Source organism: Astyanax mexicanus, chromosome 19, assembly GCF_023375975.1.
Source record: "Astyanax mexicanus isolate ESR-SI-001 chromosome 19, AstMex3_surface, whole genome shotgun sequence".
NCBI classification, from domain to species: domain Eukaryota; kingdom Metazoa; phylum Chordata; class Actinopteri; order Characiformes; family Acestrorhamphidae; genus Astyanax; species Astyanax mexicanus.
In genome coordinates this window covers 7,302,645-7,321,205 of record NC_064426.1, presented here as the reverse complement: position 1 = coordinate 7,321,205, position 18,561 = coordinate 7,302,645, and the positions used below count along the sequence as shown (strand labels likewise).

Sequence of the window (18,561 nt, the reverse complement as noted above, 5' to 3'; positions counted from 1 at the left end):
AAGCTTACATATACAGACAGAGCCTTCTGTCCGTACTCTGCGTTCATTGTGTCTGTATATGTGCAGGTTTTCTGAAAGCTTACAAATACAGACGAAACTTTACGTCTGTACCCTGCATTTATTTTGTCTGTATATGTGTATTTGTATTGTTTGAAAACATACAGAAACTGACAAAGTCTTCTATTCGTAGTTTGCATTTATTTTGTCTGTATATGTGTGTATTATCTGAAAGCTTATGGATCCGGACAAAGCCTACTGTCTGTACGCTGCATTTATTTTGTCTGTATATGTGTATATTATCTGAAAACGTACAGATACGGATAAAGCCTTCTGTCCAGACTAGGGGTGTGTCATATCGTATCGTATGCGATAATATCGCCAAAAATATAGAATATCGTGATCGATATTATACCCTGAAATATCGTGCCTGCCATATCACCCACCCCTAATTATCACATCAGGGTACCACTTTTTTTTGTCGTTTTTAGCAAAAGAATAATTTAAACTGTTCTCATTTCCCATTATATATCTACTAGAGACAGATTATATCTGTCCAGTATCATTTATTTTACTTTAATCCTGGATATATGGAGACATGTATCATGACATTTTTTTGGATCATTGACTTCTGTTACAAATCTGATAAAAATTCTGTTACAAATCTGATTAAAAAAAATATATATATATATATCTCAGTTAGCCATATCATATTGCATGCAATAATAAAATTCGAAATAATTTTTCTATTTCTGTGTTTTATCATATCGCCAAAAGTATCGTTATCGTGAAAATACTATGAACTATGATATTATTTTAGAGCCATATTGCCCACCCCTAGTCCGTACTCTGCATTCTTTTTGTCCGTATATACAGAACCTTTGGTCCATACTCTGCATTTACTTTGTCTGTATAAATGTGTATTATCTGAAAACGTATGGATATGGACAAAGCCTTTCGTCTGTACCCTGCATTCATTTTGTCTGTATATGTGCAGGTTTTCTGAAAGCCTACAAATACAGACAAAGCTTTACGTCTGTACCCTGCATTCATTTTGTCTGTATATATGTGTATTATCTGAAAACTTATAGATACAGACAAAGCCTTAATTTTATTTGTATATTTGCAGTTTTTTTCAAACCTTCAAATACAGACAGAGCCTTCCTGTCTGTACTCTGCATTAATTTCTTCCTTCCATATATGTAAAACATAAACAAAAGCTTGCAAACACAGACAGAGCCTTCTGTCCGTACTCTGCATTCATTTTGTCCGTATATGTGCAGGTTTTCTGAAAGCTTACAAATACAGATGAAGATTTATGTCTGTACCCTGCATTTATTTTGTCTGTATATGTGTGTTTTATCTGAAAACGTATGGATATGGACAAAGCCTTCTGTCTGTACTCTGCATTCATTTTATTTGTATATTTGCTGGTTTTCTGAAACCTTAAAATACAGACAGAGCCTTCTGTCCGTACTCTGCATTAATTTCTTCCATATATGTAAAACATAAACAAAAGCTTGCAAACACAGACAGAGCCTTCTGTCCGTACTCTGCGTTCATTTTGTCCGTATATGTGCAGGTTTTCTGAAAGCTTACAAATACAGACAAAGCTTTACGTCTGTACCCTGCATTTATTTTGTCTGTATATGTGTGTTTTATCTGAAAACGTATGGATATGGACAAAGCCTTCTGTCTGTAGTCTGTATTCATTTTATCCATATATGTTCACATTTTTAAAGCTTATGGATACAGATAAAAACTTGTGCTCATACTCTGCATTAATTTCTTCCATATATGTAAAAGATAAATGCACCCTTACAAACACAGACAGAGTCTTCTGTCTGTACTCTGCATTCATTTAGTTTGTGCATTTGTACGTTCTCTGAAAGCTTATGGATAAGGGCAGAGCTATCTGTCTGTACTTTAATATATATATATTTTATTTTTATTTGTATAGCCCTTTACATCACTGCCTCTTTTTATCTTTTTGTAGCAAGTCCATTTCACTGTACATGTTCTCCACCACTATTTGCCGTGTTGTCAGAGATTTTTTTAGACTCTGACCTGCCTTCTAGTGTATGTGCTTTACTGTAGATGACAAATAACAGTGCTTACAGTGTGTGGGCAGTGAAGATTTCATCATCTGGAATGAACATGTTTATTTTTGTGTGGAAAGGCAGTAGAAATTAACCTTAATGTGGGCTGAGGGCCAAAAAGGGTCAAATGGCACACAAATGGAAAAGGTAGGTGGGTTTCACTTCCTGTTTTATGTCCTGTTTTTTTCATAGTCTGATGACATTAGGGTTATATTATTTGGCATATGAACGTTGAGGTCAGTAAAGGAAATTTATTTTCCGTCTGAATTACTTTTGATGGTTTATGTACTAAAAGATGTAATAATAAAAAGGTTACATTTATGCATCATTTTCTCCTTGGTAAATGACCTCTCTTGTGATTGGCTGTCTTTTATAAAGCCTCATTCAAAAAGCAGACCATGCAAGAATGCTTCTCAAACCCATACCTGAAGCTGTGCACATGGTACTCCATAAACATTACTTAATGCTTGTTTTTTCACAACAAATGCAATAATCATGTAATGCATTTTATACAACAATGAGTTCTGACCTCACAATCTGATTGGTTGAGAAGTGTTCTAACCGTGCTGATATTTGTGATAACAGCACAGCAGCGCTCCCTCGTGTAAAACACAGTCAATATAACGCTAAATAGGGGTAATAGAAGAGTTTAGAATTGCTGTATTTCTCCTCTCCCCTCCATTGTGCTCTAAGTTCTCTGCCTCTCCTACTAGTCTAAACTTTGTGTAGAGTGTGTAGATTCAGCATGCTGAATTTGGCAACCCGAGGTAGTTTCGTGGCTGGGGAGGGGTGGGCGGGGCAGAATACTCTCTGTGGTGTTTTGAAATTGGACTGCTGTAGCCATTGTAGGGGTATTACAGAAAATTGTAGATGAATGTTTTTTGGATGGTCAATTATAAATGACTCACTGATGGTCATCATATATTAATATTTTCGAAACCCACAAGGGACCCCAACAGTCTCTTTGACTTTCCTTCACGCTGTATTGCGTTGATCAAAGTCCCTGTAATTTAGCAGAAATGGATCATAAAGGAAATGGAACCCTGAAATGGCAATCACTTTAACTCCATGCTTCACAGAACGCTTGAATATGGAATGAATATTTCATACATTGAGGAGACATGCCAGGCAAACACCTGCTCTCTTCTGACTGGATAAATGAATCTTGTTGGACGGATTCATTTGCATAATTTCTTAGCTCAACTGCTTCTGACTGAACCAACACTTCCTATTGAAAATGAACAGGATACATTTGATGAGTTGATGCAGCTCTAAGAGTTTTTGTGATTTAATGTTTGAATTTCAGGTTAGGGTTGGGTTTTAAGGGTTGAGTTTAAGGTTAGGGTTAAGTTTTGGGTTAGCTTCCATAGAGAAAAATGTATATTCTGTTCACAGTTCAGTTATTATGGTAGGTGAATGTTAAGTGAACCAGTACCATTCGGGCTTATAAGAACCATCTTGCTTTTCAGTGAACCAGCCCCCATTTCCACCAGTTTTAGTGGAACTGTCAAAACGTCACATCATAGGTCATCAATAGAAGGCGTTGCACCGACGCATTGAACACGATTCGCACTGAAGAATCTATTTCGGTTTCCCGCTGTGAACAAACGCTCCTGGTTTTGGAACCTACTTTTATTGGTGGAAACACGGCGAAAGGTTCAAAATAAAGTTTGCAAACCAGAATGGTGCCATTTTCACGTTGGTGGAAAAGCACCAAAAGTGACAACCACTCAAGACACCATTGCAACCATTCAGGAAATCAGAACATTTGCCTAGCAAACACCTATAAAAGCAACAATAGCAACTGCCTTGCAACCACCTATAACAACGCCCTAGCAACCACTGAACGTCACCATAGTAACTTAGTAACATAGATTACCATTGCATGTTAGCGAGAACAAATATAAGTCCCAGCAACAACCTAGAAATCATCTGAAATACCATAGCAACCATCTAGGGGGCAGAGGGAGCCATTAAATCTCTGCGACCATTTCTTTTCGTTTTCTTTTCACTTTTCTACTTGTTGCTTATGTTTTTCAGTTAGCAAGTTATTTGTTCGTTTCCAATATCAAGCAAATGGCAAATAGCTAACTGCTATGGAATATAAACAAATACCAGCAGATTTATATGTAGCTGTTTATTTATATATTTATTGGCCTAGAAAACTCATTTAACAGAATATTGTTCTAATTTTTCTATGTTTTATGCTTCAAATTAGCTACAATTGCAAAAATGTCATTACTTCTGCTGCTGTCTGAGTAAGGCTACATTGATGGCTACATATACGAGCACAGTGCTTGAGGCATGGCTTACAGCATTTAGTGTGAAAATGGCCTTTACTGCCATAGGCAGTAAATAGACGTATTAATCAAGAGATGGGCCTTTTTAAAAAATGTCTAACATTTTTTTCTCAATGAGGGCAATGAGGGTGTTGGGAGGGATCTGATATTACTTTGAGCAGTTTAGATCCAGCCTAGCTTACTTATGCAGAACACATACTGTAGCAAACAGGTCAAGAAAATGCTACCGTTTCCTCAGATCTTCCAGACATGTTCTGTCAGACTCTAAACCTTTTCTAGGGCTTAATTTGTCTCTTTGACTTTGGCTTGTGTTTTGATCACCACTGCAGTCTTCCTTACCCATTTATTTACATTACTAAAGTGATCAATCAGTTGAGAAATGTTAGCCTCCTTAGTTTCATACTAGAGCTACAAGGCTAATGTAGCTAACAAGTGCAGCAAGTCCACACTCACTAAAAAAGCTTCATGACAGTATTTTCAATAATAACTGTAACACGAAGTAGTCAGGTTCCTTTTGCAAGCTACAGGACGTGCTGTCAGTTTGTGAGATGTCTAAATGCTAACCATTTAGCATACTGGCTACACTTTCTGTAGATTGCAAAATCAACAATTTACAGAAAATCCACAGAAAATCCACAAAAACAAAAGCAGAATGCAAACTAAAATATATTTTAACCATTGTAAAGAATTATAAAGTAACCAAGTACATTTAAAAACATAAATGCTATATATATTTTTTCTCTTTTGAATTTGCAACATATATATTTTTTTCTTTTAATTCTTAAAATTTTGATTTTGGATTTAATTGTTTTGAGTAAAACTTTTGGCACAAAATTCACTCCATAGGCTAAGCCACAGATGTTTAAAAAAACTACGACTACACACACCATTACAGTTTAACAAAGGGGGCAATTGTGTACTCATAACCCACCCTTCTGATACTATCTGTGGACAAAATAGGGTCAAGTTGAGAGATGTTAGTGCTCCTGCAGTACCTGGCGCCTCAGAATGATCCTTTAAATACTGAGATCTTATGTTTATATGGGTAGTAAATACAGTATCAAACTGAGAAAAAGAGAGAGATGTGGACGAGGCTGAATATAAATACACACCAATCATGAAGCACAGCCTCCAGCGCTAAATACAGTCTGTAAGGCTAAGTCTGAAGGCTAATTAGTCCTTCACGTGCAGACAGTCTTTATACTGATTTATAGCTTTTACTCTGCTCACGGTCTCTTTACAGAAATTACCTTAATAACACAGGCTTGAATGAGGACAAGTGGATCCATCATATACAGTATGTTTTGTGCACAGTGGCATCTAGTGTCCAGAGAACTTACTGCATAGTGGCTTCAAATACTGACAAACAAATGGGACACTTATTATGATTATTAATATTAGCATTATTTTATAAGATAACTTTTATAATCAGAGGCATATTATTTCAATTACTACATGTTTTAGTGAGTGTGTTTGTATTTGTCAGTGTGTGTTAGGGGTGGATGCTACAGCAGAAAAATGCATGAATGTTAAACCCCCAATATATGGAGAATTCCTTATCATAAGCACATATTGGCTAAAATATTTAAATAAAATTACATTAATTTATTAATTAAATTGTACATTTGACCTTTAGCTTCCATTAGAGCTATAATATAAAACAACAGTTTCTGATTGGTTCTTCCTCAGAGTTTAATTATCTATTGTCCCACCCTTCACTAACAGAAACTGACTGGTTCTATCATGTTATTTCTGTTATCTGTTATTGCTTGTAAAAAGTCCTGGTACGCAAGGAAAAGTCACTAAAAGTACACCAAAAGTACATTAAAAAAGTTAAATATAGAGGTCCTGGTATTGTACTGGTGAATATCATTCTAATTTAAACACGGTGTTTGCATAAAAAGATTTACAAATGGAGACCTTGATTAAAAATATAGACGGAACATATGAATATACAGTTAAAATTTTATATACAAGAAATACATAAAATATAGCTGTATCTCTTGACCAACATTTCAGACTAGACTGATCAACCAGCATGACCAAATCAGCAAAAAAAACAACCTGATCACACTGATCACAGCTAGTCTAACAAACTACATATGCTCTCCTGGTCAAGAGCTGTTTGATGTGTGATATCACTATTAATATCCTAATATCAATGTAAAAGGCAAAACATATATATCTTAAATTAGTTTAAGCTTGTTTTTTTGTGTGTGTGTTTGGCTTTGATGCCCTAATATGGAGTGAATTTTGTGCAAAAAGATTTACACAAAATCCGTAATCAAAATTTTAAAAATCAAAAGTGTTTGGAAGAACGCTTGAAACTGGTGAGGTAGGCGTGGTCAGTCTCAGACGAGGGTTCAGGGAACCCGTCAGTCCAAAACCAGCTGACCAATGGAGCTTCAAGGGGAACGCCTACTTCTAAGCCCCACCCACCTGTGAAAAACTGTGCCAAAACTCAGAAGCAAAAAACTAAAGCAGAAGCAAAAGTCTTTAGCAGAAAAATCCAAATAAAATCACCGAATCCACAGAAAATTCACAAAAACACAAATAAAAGCAAAGACTGGAAAAATCCAAACTGAATTAATTTTCAAACAACTGCAAAGAATAATAAAGTAATCAAGTATATTTAAAAATATGTATTTGCTATATATTTGTTCTCTTTTAAATTGCAACATACAATTTGTCCTTTATATATATATTTTTTTATATTGACTGCAGATTTTTACTTTTGGCACCAAATTTACTCTATACCCTAACATTTTTCCAGGCTGAGAAGCTCAACCTCACTTTATCTCCAGCCACGTGACCACATCCTGCATTCTCTAGTCCTCCCTCTGTTGCTGCATGTGGGTAATGCAAATTCAGTTTGCTGGTATTCACAGTGTAGTTGCAGATCTTTTAATATGTTTATCGTAAAAACTCAAATTGTGAAAAAGACAGAAACACTAACACATTATTTTTCAAAACAATCTTACAGCCCTACTGATCAGTCATCTTAACCAGATGTTTTACGCTAATTATCAAAGACCATGGTGGGCCATCGGACTCTCCCCCCTTTAACCTTTAGCTTTTATTACTATTTTGCCTAAATTATATTTTTCATCAGACTGCAATTCACTGTATATCTCTGTATAATGAAAAACTCCATGCTGCCCTAATTGCTGTAGATGCTGTAAAACACTCTAAGCCAGCATTCACACACGCACACCCAGCAGACAATCACACAACACTTTACCCCATGTATGCATGGTAACACACTAACGTCAGTGTTAAGGATTTGTGTGTGTGTACTGCAGTGTATTTCTAAAGGACTGACCTTGGCTCTGACGTTCTCAAACGATGCCGGGCTCACCAGAGAGAAGCAGATGAGAAACACATCCTGAAACACACACACACGCACGCACAGAACAGAACATGTTTATCACAGTGTTTATTAGCACAGCCTGCCTACGGCAATAGCTAAGAGAAGGACTTTGGATAAACTGCTTTCTATCATGAACAATGATAGTCACCCACTTCACACCACCATCATGAAGCAGAGGAGTGTGTTCAGTGGCAGACTGCTGTCACAGAGCTGCACAACAGACAGACTCAGAAAATCCTTCATTCCGAGAGCCATCAGACTCTTTAACTCCTCCCATCGGGGACGGGATGCTGCTGACGACTGAGTTTAATCCAGGCACACCACTTGGACATTATTCAACAACTTAATTATTTATATTAACTCTTCCCCAACCTCGCTTACATTAAAGTATACCTTACTCATGATTGGGTATTCACATTTTCACATTCTCTTTTTAGAACTGTCTTGTAGCGTATGCATACTTATATTATATTATATTTCTATGTCACATCAGTCACTTTCGTAATCGATGTCATTGCACTTTACTCTGTTAATTATTTAATTATTTATGACCATTAGCAACATCTACTGCACTGCTCCATTTACAGATAGATCCTTACCTTGTATAGTTAGGGTTTTTTTTATTTTTACACTGTGACACATGTGTCATAGTGTCATAAATGATGCTCCATCAGATATTCATATTTTTGTGGAGCATATTTCTGTGTTCTCCTGCTGTCACACATACACCTGCAGTTCTGCCCAAGAAGGGCTTATTAAAAAGCTGATTTTTGGACCAGGTAAGTTGGGAGAGAATCTAGTCTAAAAAAGGGTATCCAGGACCAGGTTTGGGAATCTGTACAATACACTAGCAGTCAGGAGTTGTAGAATACTTCTATCTTTCCTTTTATTTTTGACATTTAAGCAACAAACTAGTAGGGCCTTAAAAACAATAAAAATGTATATATTGTTTTTTAGTTTGTTTATATATACAGCTCTGGAAAAAAATGAATGAATTAAATGAACATTGATGTTTTTTTTTCTATAAACTACGGACAACATTTAAAATAATAATAAAAAATATTGTTATTTAGAGAAAATTTGCAGAAAATTAGAAATGGCTAATATTCATAAAGTTCATATTCATAAAGTTTTAGGAGTTCAAAAATTAATATTTGGTGGAAAAACCCTGTTTTTTAATCACAGCAATACAGTATGTTTATGATTTATATCCTAGGTTGTTGCCAGTGGCGGATGCTGGTCTTTCAAGGAGGGGAAGCTCAATTTCGGCCTACATCTTAACATATGTAGTTTTATTTATACAAAAATTCTACTCTCCCTGAGATGTTTTTATTTTTTGTAAACAAAAGGCGTTATTTTCAAGTTTTCACTACACAACAAAAAGGTACCCGTTCTTTACATTGAACAATTACATAAAAAAGATGCTAAGACATGAATAAACATAAAATGATCAGTAAAAAAAAACATCACGCAAAATCTTTAAAGTTGGTAAAGGAAAAAATGCAGGTAAATTTAGTTCCTTTTTGGACAGTTTTAATTTCCTTGAATAATCCCTTTATTAATTTAAATTATTTAAATTATTTTTAATGATAACACAATATTAGTCGTTTTTAATAAAGAAAATGCCGCTATAAGGATTAGGAAAGTCTCCGGTTCAACTCAGAACAGAATGAAAATGCACCTATCACGGATTTTTACACTAAAAGATCGCTGATTCGCTCATTTCGCTGTCAATCAAAAAGGGACTCCGCCTCAGACAGATCATCTAATCATCATGCAGAAGCTGAGCGTCCGATGGGCGGGACAAAGCCAAGCATTTATCCAATGACTCGTCTCGTTTCGCCGCGCGCTTTGCTCTGCTATTGAAGTCTGTGCACTGTTTAAAGCAGCGCTGTGAAGCTGCGGGAATGAGTGAGAGGAAATCCGCGTCGTTACCAGCGATAAGAAGCTGATTCTGCAAAGCAATTGTTATCGGATTTTTTAAATAGTTGCTATGGTGGTGTTTAGTAGTTGATAGGGTGTTGCTGTGTGGTTACTAGGCAGCTGCTATGGTATCTCAGATGGATATTACAGTGTCTATGGTGGATGTGGTTGGTTGGGTGTTACTGGTTTATTTGTACCATAGTAATTTAAGAGGGGTGTCACAATTTTAAGGGGCATTTTTTTAAAAAAGGGATTAAACCTAGTCCTGAACTACACAGCAATGTGAAATGAGATTTTCCATTGGACATAATATGTACTCTAGGACTAGGATTAATCCCTGTCCATAAAGTCAGATTAAGCCTAGTTGTAGACTTTATTACTATACTTTCAGTGAAAAGTCTCAATTCACATTTGCTGAGTAGTTTAGGCTTAATTTTTGACTGGGAAACTGTCTATGTTTAAAGCAATTTTAGTCTGAAAAATAAAATGAAATAATCCTTTTTTTCAGTGCCAGCATGTAAACACGATATGGTTCAATTTTATATGTATACCGTCTGTGGGTAGGACAGAGGCCGGAGCCGATATGGTTCAATTTTATTGTATAGACTAAGCCTAGTCCAGGACAATATACTCATAATATTTCAATATAAAATTTTTCACTTAATAATAATACGTATCAGACTCGCTCCAGTAAAATCCACTAAATCATTTTAAACTTTTAGTTTCTAATCACCATCAGAAAGCCTGTGACTGTTTTAAATGACTTTTTTTATTAGTTTATCTTTTTTCTTATATTATTTATATATTTTTTTATTTATTATTTATTTTATTCATTTATTTTTTGTTTATTTGTTTTTACTTTTATTTTTTATTTCATTTTAATGTTTTGTATTTTCATTCTTGTTCTTAGTTCTATTACTCACTTAATCACTTATCATTTTTAATATTTTACTTTTCTTCTACTATTATCTATTTACTTATTTTATATTTTATAAATGTTTTTATTTTTATGTCAAATTTGTTTTTTATGGTATTTTAGAATTTTCTGTTTTACATATATATTTTTATTAAATGTTGATTTAAAATGCGTACTTTTATATATATATATATATATATATATATATATATATATATATATATATATATATATATATATATATATATATACTTTTTTATGTATTTATTTATTTTGTACTATTTTATTTCTTATTATTTCTAAATTATCATTAAATGTGTTCAATCCCTTTGATGTTACAAAGGCTCGGCAACATTGTAAATGAGGGTCACCCTCAATGTTTCTTCCCGAGTGAAAATAAAGGTTGATTGATTGATTGATTGAAAACTACAGACTTGCATAAAGGGTGTAGTTTCTCTATTATTAACAGGGCTACAACTAGCACTAGTTTTTGGTGTTGATGACCCACAATAGAAATCTATAGAAGGTCGACATGAATATAATATGTGTGTATATGTGTGTATACCGTCTGTGGGTAGGACAGAGGCCGGAGCCTGTCGTAATCCTCCTGTCCGGCTGTATCCCAGAGCCCCAGGTTGACGGGCTTGCTGTCCACCATCACGTTGGCCGAGTAGTTATCGAACCTGGCAGACAGAACAAATCACACACACACACGTATCAGCCTCTGTCTGGCAGTGCCTGGAGGGGGAATATGAAAATAAAGCTGAGAGTAATGGAGTTTAGGACTCACACTGTGGGGATATATTCTCCAGGGAAGGCATTGGTGGTGTAGCTGATCAGCAAACATGTTTTCCCCACAGCTCTGAAACACACAGAGGAGTATATTGAGAGGTTGAGTGACGAAAAATCAACACATCATTTAAAAACATCATGGTAAAACCTTTTATTCAGAATGATAGAAAGCCTCATATAAAAACCTTATAACTAAAGAAACAAAATAATCAAAAACTGTTGCTCATAACAAAGAAAATCTTGTAACTATTAAAGAAAACCTGGCAAGAAATCATAAAAAAATGAAAGAAAGACAAAAAAAGAAAGAATAATAACATCATATGGCAACTTTGTAACTTTGTAAAAGACAACCTTTATAACTGACAATAAATACAAAGCATTTAAAAATAAACTTTATAACTCGTAAAAAACAGAATGCCAAATAAGAAAGCTGTATAATTCGTAGAAATTAAAGCTTTGTAAGAAAATTTTATAATTTGTAGAAAAAGAAAGCTTTGTAAGAAATCTGTATAATTTATAGAAAAAGAAAATTTATTAAGAAAACATTATAATACGTAGAAAAAGAAAGCTTTGTAAGAAATCTGTATAATTTATAGAAAAAGAACATTTATTAAGAAAACATTATAATACGTAGAAAAAGAAAGTTTAGTAAGAAAACTTTATAATTCGTAGAAAAAGAAAGTTTAGTAAGAAAACTTTATAATTCGTAGAAAAAGAAAGTTTAGTAAGAAAACTTTATAATTCGTAGAAAAAGAAAGTTTAGTAAGAAAACTTTATAATTCGTAGAAAAAGAAAGCTTTGTAAGAAATCTGTATAATTTATAGAAAAAGAAAATTTAGTAAGAAAACTTTATAATTCATAGAAAAAGTAAGCTTTGCAAGAAAACTTAATAGCGTACAAAGAGAATGCTTTGTAAGTAGTGGTGAATGATATGGCCCTAAAATAACATCACAAAATTTCATGGTATTTTTGCGATAACGATACTCTTGGCGACCAAGAATACACTACTGCAACAAAATTAAAATGAACTTTTATTATTGCATACAATATTATATGGCACAGCCCTAACTGAGATATTAAACAATACAAGAATTTTATCAGATTTGTAACAGAAGTCAATGATCCAGAATGTCATGATACTAATAATTCACTCCAAATATCTCCATATAACCAGGATTAAAGTAAAATAAATGATACTGGACAGATATAATCCGTCTCTAGTAGAAATATAATAGGAGAATGAGAATAGTGTGAATTTTTCTTTTGCTAAAAACAGCAAAAAAAAGTAGAACCCGGATGTGATAATTAGGGGTGGGTCATATGGCACGATATTTTAGGCCTTGAGGAAAATAAATCCTTGTAAGAAATCATAGAAAAGAACGCTTCGCAATAAAACGTTATAATTCGTAGGAAAAGAAAGCTTTGTAAGACCACAGATGCAGCTACTGTTTTTAAAAGGTGGTTGATATAAGTTGTATGGTATGCCACATCACTTCCATCTTTTAGTTAGCTTATCTGTAAACAGCTGTAAAGAAAGGTTATATAACCTATTGACATGTGCAGTTAGCATTGCTAGCTACTTTATGATCAGTCTCCACAGAATGCATTCACTTTGAATATGATACCTGCACAAACCATTCAATATGAACTGAGGGGAAATTCTAACACAAAGGCAGAATAAACACTTAAAAGTCAGTGTGGCAGAAGAATGTGAATAGAAACCGAAATTAAGACATAATTGTCCACCATGTTTTTAAATTTGCTAACAGAATTTGCACAAGAGATCAAAAGAGGAGTGTCTCAAACTGGGTTTATTGAGTTCCTTTCCCATGATATGTGGCATGAATTGCATGTCAGTGTATTTAGTTGTATATAACAGCATTACATTCCATCCATCATCCTCCACACTGGAGCTGAAAACATACACACACACATTCCTGAGTGTGTGTGAGAGTGTGTGCGAGCGATTGAGAAGTGGGAGAATCCAAGTGTAGAGCATGCTGCTGCTTGTTCCAAAACAGCTGGAAGAATGCATACCTGCAGCAGTCTGCACACATACAAACCTAGTATCTCCATTCTTGTGTTTTTCATTTTGTTGTCCAAATTTAATGGTGAAATCTTCTTGTATCCTGTATTTTTGGTAGGGATACTGAAATAATATTGTAGTGTGATGTACCTGACAAACCGACTGGAGCTTTCTTTTTTTTACCTTATTGTAATAAATCAGGGTAGTTTTGATGCTTTTTTAAATTAAAATACAAACACAAAGTTTGTGTGCTTAGCAGAGGTGGAAAGTAATGAATTACATTTACTCAAGTTACTGTAATTAAGTAGATTTTATGAGTAATTTGTTATTTTTAAAGTAGTTTTTAAAATACTAAATTACTCAAGTACATTTTGACACAAGTAATCTACTTTGCTACATTGGAAAGCTCCAAATTACTGAGTAAAAAATAAAATGCTGGGAAAAAAAACAATTGTCTGAATTAAAAAAAAATAATAATTTGCACGGATGCGCCGGCGCACAAATGCTCACACGTGGAATAACGAGGCAATAACCTCCTCATGCAATACAAAATGTGCCCCGCCCGACAAAGCTGTCAGCTTTCACAACTTCAACATCAAACCTGTGAAAGCATGTGGTGGTAAGTATTTTTATCATTAAACAATCTGCTTGAATGTAAAAAAAACATGTAAATTGCAGTTAAAGCATAGCAATTGTAAAACTGTAAAACTGTAAAAATACAGTTATATACAGATATAACAAAAGTTATGGTCATATAGGTGACTATAAACTGTTTTTTTAACAGTAAAGAAAAAAATGGATCATAGAAACCTATAGCACTTGTTTTATGGTTTGGTCTGAAAGATCCAAATTATTATGTGAAATAATAGTTCATAAAAAAAACAATTTAATTTATGATTTTTTTTACTTTTTGTACATCAAATAATTAAAAGTAACTATGTAACTTTTACTGAAATTTCATTTTAAATTGAGTACTTTTTTACTTTTACTCGAGTAGATTTTCAGATGGGTACTTTTACTTTTACTTGAGTAGAATTTTAGCAAAGTAAGGGTACTTTTACTCAATTACAATTTGTCAGTACTTTTTCCACCTCTGGTGCTTAGTACAAGTTAAACTGTGAGTTTTAACATTAAAGTTTTTTTTTCCATGTTAAAAGTTCTAATAATCACTAGTTACTGTATATGACTATAGTTTATAGTAGAAACTACAGATTTACAGTTCACAGCGTTTACAGACTCTGTTTGCTCTGTATTAATTCTGTGTGTTAATTAGGGGTGTGCCATATCATATCGTATGCAATAATATCGGCAACATTTTTGAATATCGTAAAATGATATTATAACCTGAAATATCGTGTCATATCACCCACCTCTAATTATCACATTAAGGTCCTACTTTTTTTTACTGTTTTTTTACTGCAATAGAAAAAATCACACTGTTTTTATTTCCTATTATATATCTACTAGAGACAGATTATATCTGTCCAGTGTACTTTAATTGTGGATATATGGAGATATTTGAAGTGCATTATTATTAGTATCATGACATTCTGAATCATTGACATCTGTTACAAATCTGATAAAATAAAATTAATTGATAATTAATTAAAATAAAAAATCTGATAATAATAAAATGTTTTTTTTTATTATCTCAGTTAGACATGTGGCATATCATATTGTATGCAATAATACAATTTAATTTTTATTTTGATGCAGTAGTGTATCCTTAATTTTGCTTTTTTTAAGTTCAATGTTTTGTCATATCGCCAAGAGTATTGCTATCGTGAAATATCATGATATTATTTTAGGGACATATCACCCGCCCCTAATGTGAATGTGTTAACACGTATGTATTTGATGTGACCCTAAAACAAATATAACACACACAGACATTCACACACATACACACACTTCCACACATGCGCTAAAGCTGCTCACGAATATCAGTGAAAACATACGCCTCAGGCAACACATGTGCTGCAATAGCAACTCTATCAGCTCTTTCCATCGCCCACACTCACTCTTTCTCTTTCTCTCTCTCTTTCTCCATTCATCTCTTTCTCTCTCTCTCTCTCTCTCTCTCTTTCTCTCTCTCCAGAACAACATAAAGCAACCTGACAGACTTGTGCACACTTGACTTAAGGGTTGGGTCCTTTAGCAGATTGCAGAAGAAGAACGAAGGCCACTCCACACACACACACACACACACACACACACTCGCACATAACTCATATCTGCCCTAATCAAGAGGTTTGGAAATAACTACAGAGGCAGCTCCAAGCAGGCAGAGGGAATCAGGCCCAAACAGCAGCTACATAATACATTACCTTTTACCACTGATCACTGCAGGACTCGAAATAAAAGCCAAGAACGTCCTGCAGTGGGAATTCTCACAGTTCTTTGCGCTACAATGTGCAGCACAGATAAACACAGCCCACGAGTCCCACAGCAGCACGAGCGGTACATCCTAATTTAGACAGAGCCGATACAACAGGGGCTAATGTTAATTTGAATATAGAACTTATTCTCTGATATTATCCCAGAGCTGCGAGTTTCTGTACATGTGTACAGTTGGAGTTCGGGAGGCACTTTGAAGTTGTGTCACGAATCACTGAGGAAAGAGAGAGAGAGAGACAGAGACACACAGACAGAAGGAGACGCAGCAAGGGGCCCGCTAGCACCGAGACAGGAAGCAGGGCGGTTTCTGTCAGGAAGAGACAGACAGCAAGCCTCTTTTTGAAGTGTGTCTTTGAAAGTCAAACTAGCTGCATCTTCCCTCCTGAATCTCAATCTCTCCATCTCCTGGTTAGCCTCCGCAGGAACCCTTTACTCCAGTATCACAGTATCACATCCCTCCATCTCTTTAGCATGACTATAAACACACTAAGCTAAAGTTGTGGACATACGTTGGTCGCAATGGGCTTACTGTATATTTTAATCAACGTTTACAGTACCAGATAAAGGCTAATAGTTAGGCTAGCAGTTAGCTGACAGATTTTATTTATGCTGCTTTCTATTTTTTTAAAATCCTTCTTGTATTTAGGATGCTTTACACCTACCTTGTTTAGTCTAAACCCTCACACTTCAAAGTGAGTTCAAACCAAAAAATCACTCTGCAACAAAGTACTAATATTTAGTCCAACCAGAAGAGGTTGACTTCTTCCACATCAATTGAGTCATGGTCTGTTTAATTTTAGATGCTTTGGACCAATTACAGAAAGCTGAGTCAGGGTTTCGACACACATTAAGCAATAGAAGAAGAAAATAAACTAGTGTTGTGTCAAAATCCAACTTCTCTTTGTGTACCATATTTTCAGCGCATTTAAAATCCATTAATTTTCCCAAAAATCGTCAGTGTGCCTTATAATCCTTATAAGCCTTATGTATGAATTCTACCAGTCAGGTTGTAAGGAGCAGTAAAGTCAGTCCACTGAAGTACAGTGTTATACAGGAGTTTCAGTTTAGTTCTCCAGCACAGGGGCTGAAGCAGCATTAGCATTAGCCATAACCATGCTAAGCGCTAGCTTTTTTGCCATTCAAAGGTGAGGACTATCGGTCGGTAGCTTGTTACTACTCTCAGCTAGCACTGCTGGAGCAGCATTAGCATTGCCCACTAACAACTGTGCTAAGTGCTGTTGTTCAGAGTTGAGCCTAAAGCACGCCTGTTTACCGTGTTAAAACATGCTATATGAGACAAATTGCTAGCTAATATCGCCAGTGGCTTACCAGAACACTCAGCTACAAAGTAACTAGCTAGCTGGCTAACTTCTTGTCAGAAGTTATGGGTTAGCAGCTAAATACAGTATATCTAAATAAAGTATAAATATCTCTCACGTATGTTGCATTTTGAAGCATTTCACTCTATTCTCACCAAGTAGGATTTTCACTCTCACATTTTTAGTGTCACCTTGTTTTTAGCATGTTGTTAGCATTGGCAAACAGATATTGAACAGGCTAATCTCTACCCACTTTACAAGGATCAATTACATTCAGAAAACCAAGAGTGCCACTTAAGGAGAGGTCTGCTTTAAATCACTCTAAATCACTACAAATACACACTGAATGCTAAAGATTATAGTTTACCAGAGAGTTCTTTTGTTTACATGCATGAGAATGTATAGCATATGTCAACAGTAACTGCAGTAAAACCTTTCAAACCCACTGAGAACTCTCCAGAATCTCCTAATTATCCCCCTCACTAAATAAACTACAACATTTCTTGACTCATTTAACAATCCTGTCAAAATCCATATCCTAACTACTGTATATAATGGAATGGAAAGTTGTGGCAGACATGTGCACAAGTTGCTTCAGGCTGAGTCAAGTCTCAAGTCTCTGGAATGTGATTCTCTGTCAGGTCTTTGGATTTAAATACAGTGTTTTAAGAGTACTATATGCTAGCTAGCATGCTAAGGTTTTAGTGTCTTTATAAGGGGTACAATCTGTAATATTTTAAAAGTGTACGCCCAGCATAATGGAGATTCTAATGCTACGACACCTTACCTTGACCAATCACAAGCTTCCACCTGTCTTTAAAAGAGCTCTAATCACTTCCTGTTTTCAGAATTGGCACACTTTTTTCATTAATTTGTTTTTGGAGGCTCCTGGTAGAACTGCAGCTAAAGGATCTTAAATCCTCAGCTAAATTATCTTCTGAACTATACACTTTTCAGCATGGCTGGATCAAATGCTTCAAGATGGTTAAGCTTAGCTCCTGACCAATATGGAGTATGTTTTTGTTTGATGGTTTAGCTCAGGGGTGTCCAAAACGGGGCAAAGAGTCTAAATGCGGAGAGAGTGCGCATTTCTAGCGCAGAAAAACAGGCTAAAGAGTCTAAAAGCGGAGAGAGTGTACATTTCTAGCGCAGAAAAACAGGCCAAAGAGTCTAAAAGCAGAGAGGGTGCGCATTTCTAGAGCAGAAAAACGGGCCAAAGAATCTAAAAGCGGAGAGGGTGCGCATTTCTAGTGCCAAAAAATGGGCCAAATTGTCTAAAAGCGGAGAGAGTGCGCATTTCTAGAGCAGAAAATCGGGCCAAAGAGTCTAAAAGCGGAGAGGGTGCGCATTTCTAGTGCAGAAAAACGGGCCAAAGTGTCTAAAAGCGGAGAGAGTGCGCATTTCTAGCACAGAAAATCGGGC

The 18,561-nt window shown here is 35.2% G+C and overlaps 1 protein-coding gene across 1 annotated transcript in view; it reads right to left on the bottom strand.

Annotated features, from left to right (window-relative positions):
- rac2 (Rac family small GTPase 2) overlaps positions 1–18,561 on the bottom strand; it is a 51,838-nt gene that overhangs the window by 22,894 nt on the left and 10,383 nt on the right. Inside the window, exons 2-4 of the mRNA XM_022671575.2 lie at positions 11,396–11,467; positions 11,171–11,288; positions 7,719–7,781 (exon numbers count right to left, since the gene is read on the bottom strand). Of these exons, the coding sequence (XP_022527296.1) occupies positions 7,719–7,781; positions 11,171–11,288; positions 11,396–11,467 (253 nt within the window). The remainder of the gene's footprint in view (positions 1–7,718; positions 7,782–11,170; positions 11,289–11,395; positions 11,468–18,561) is intronic.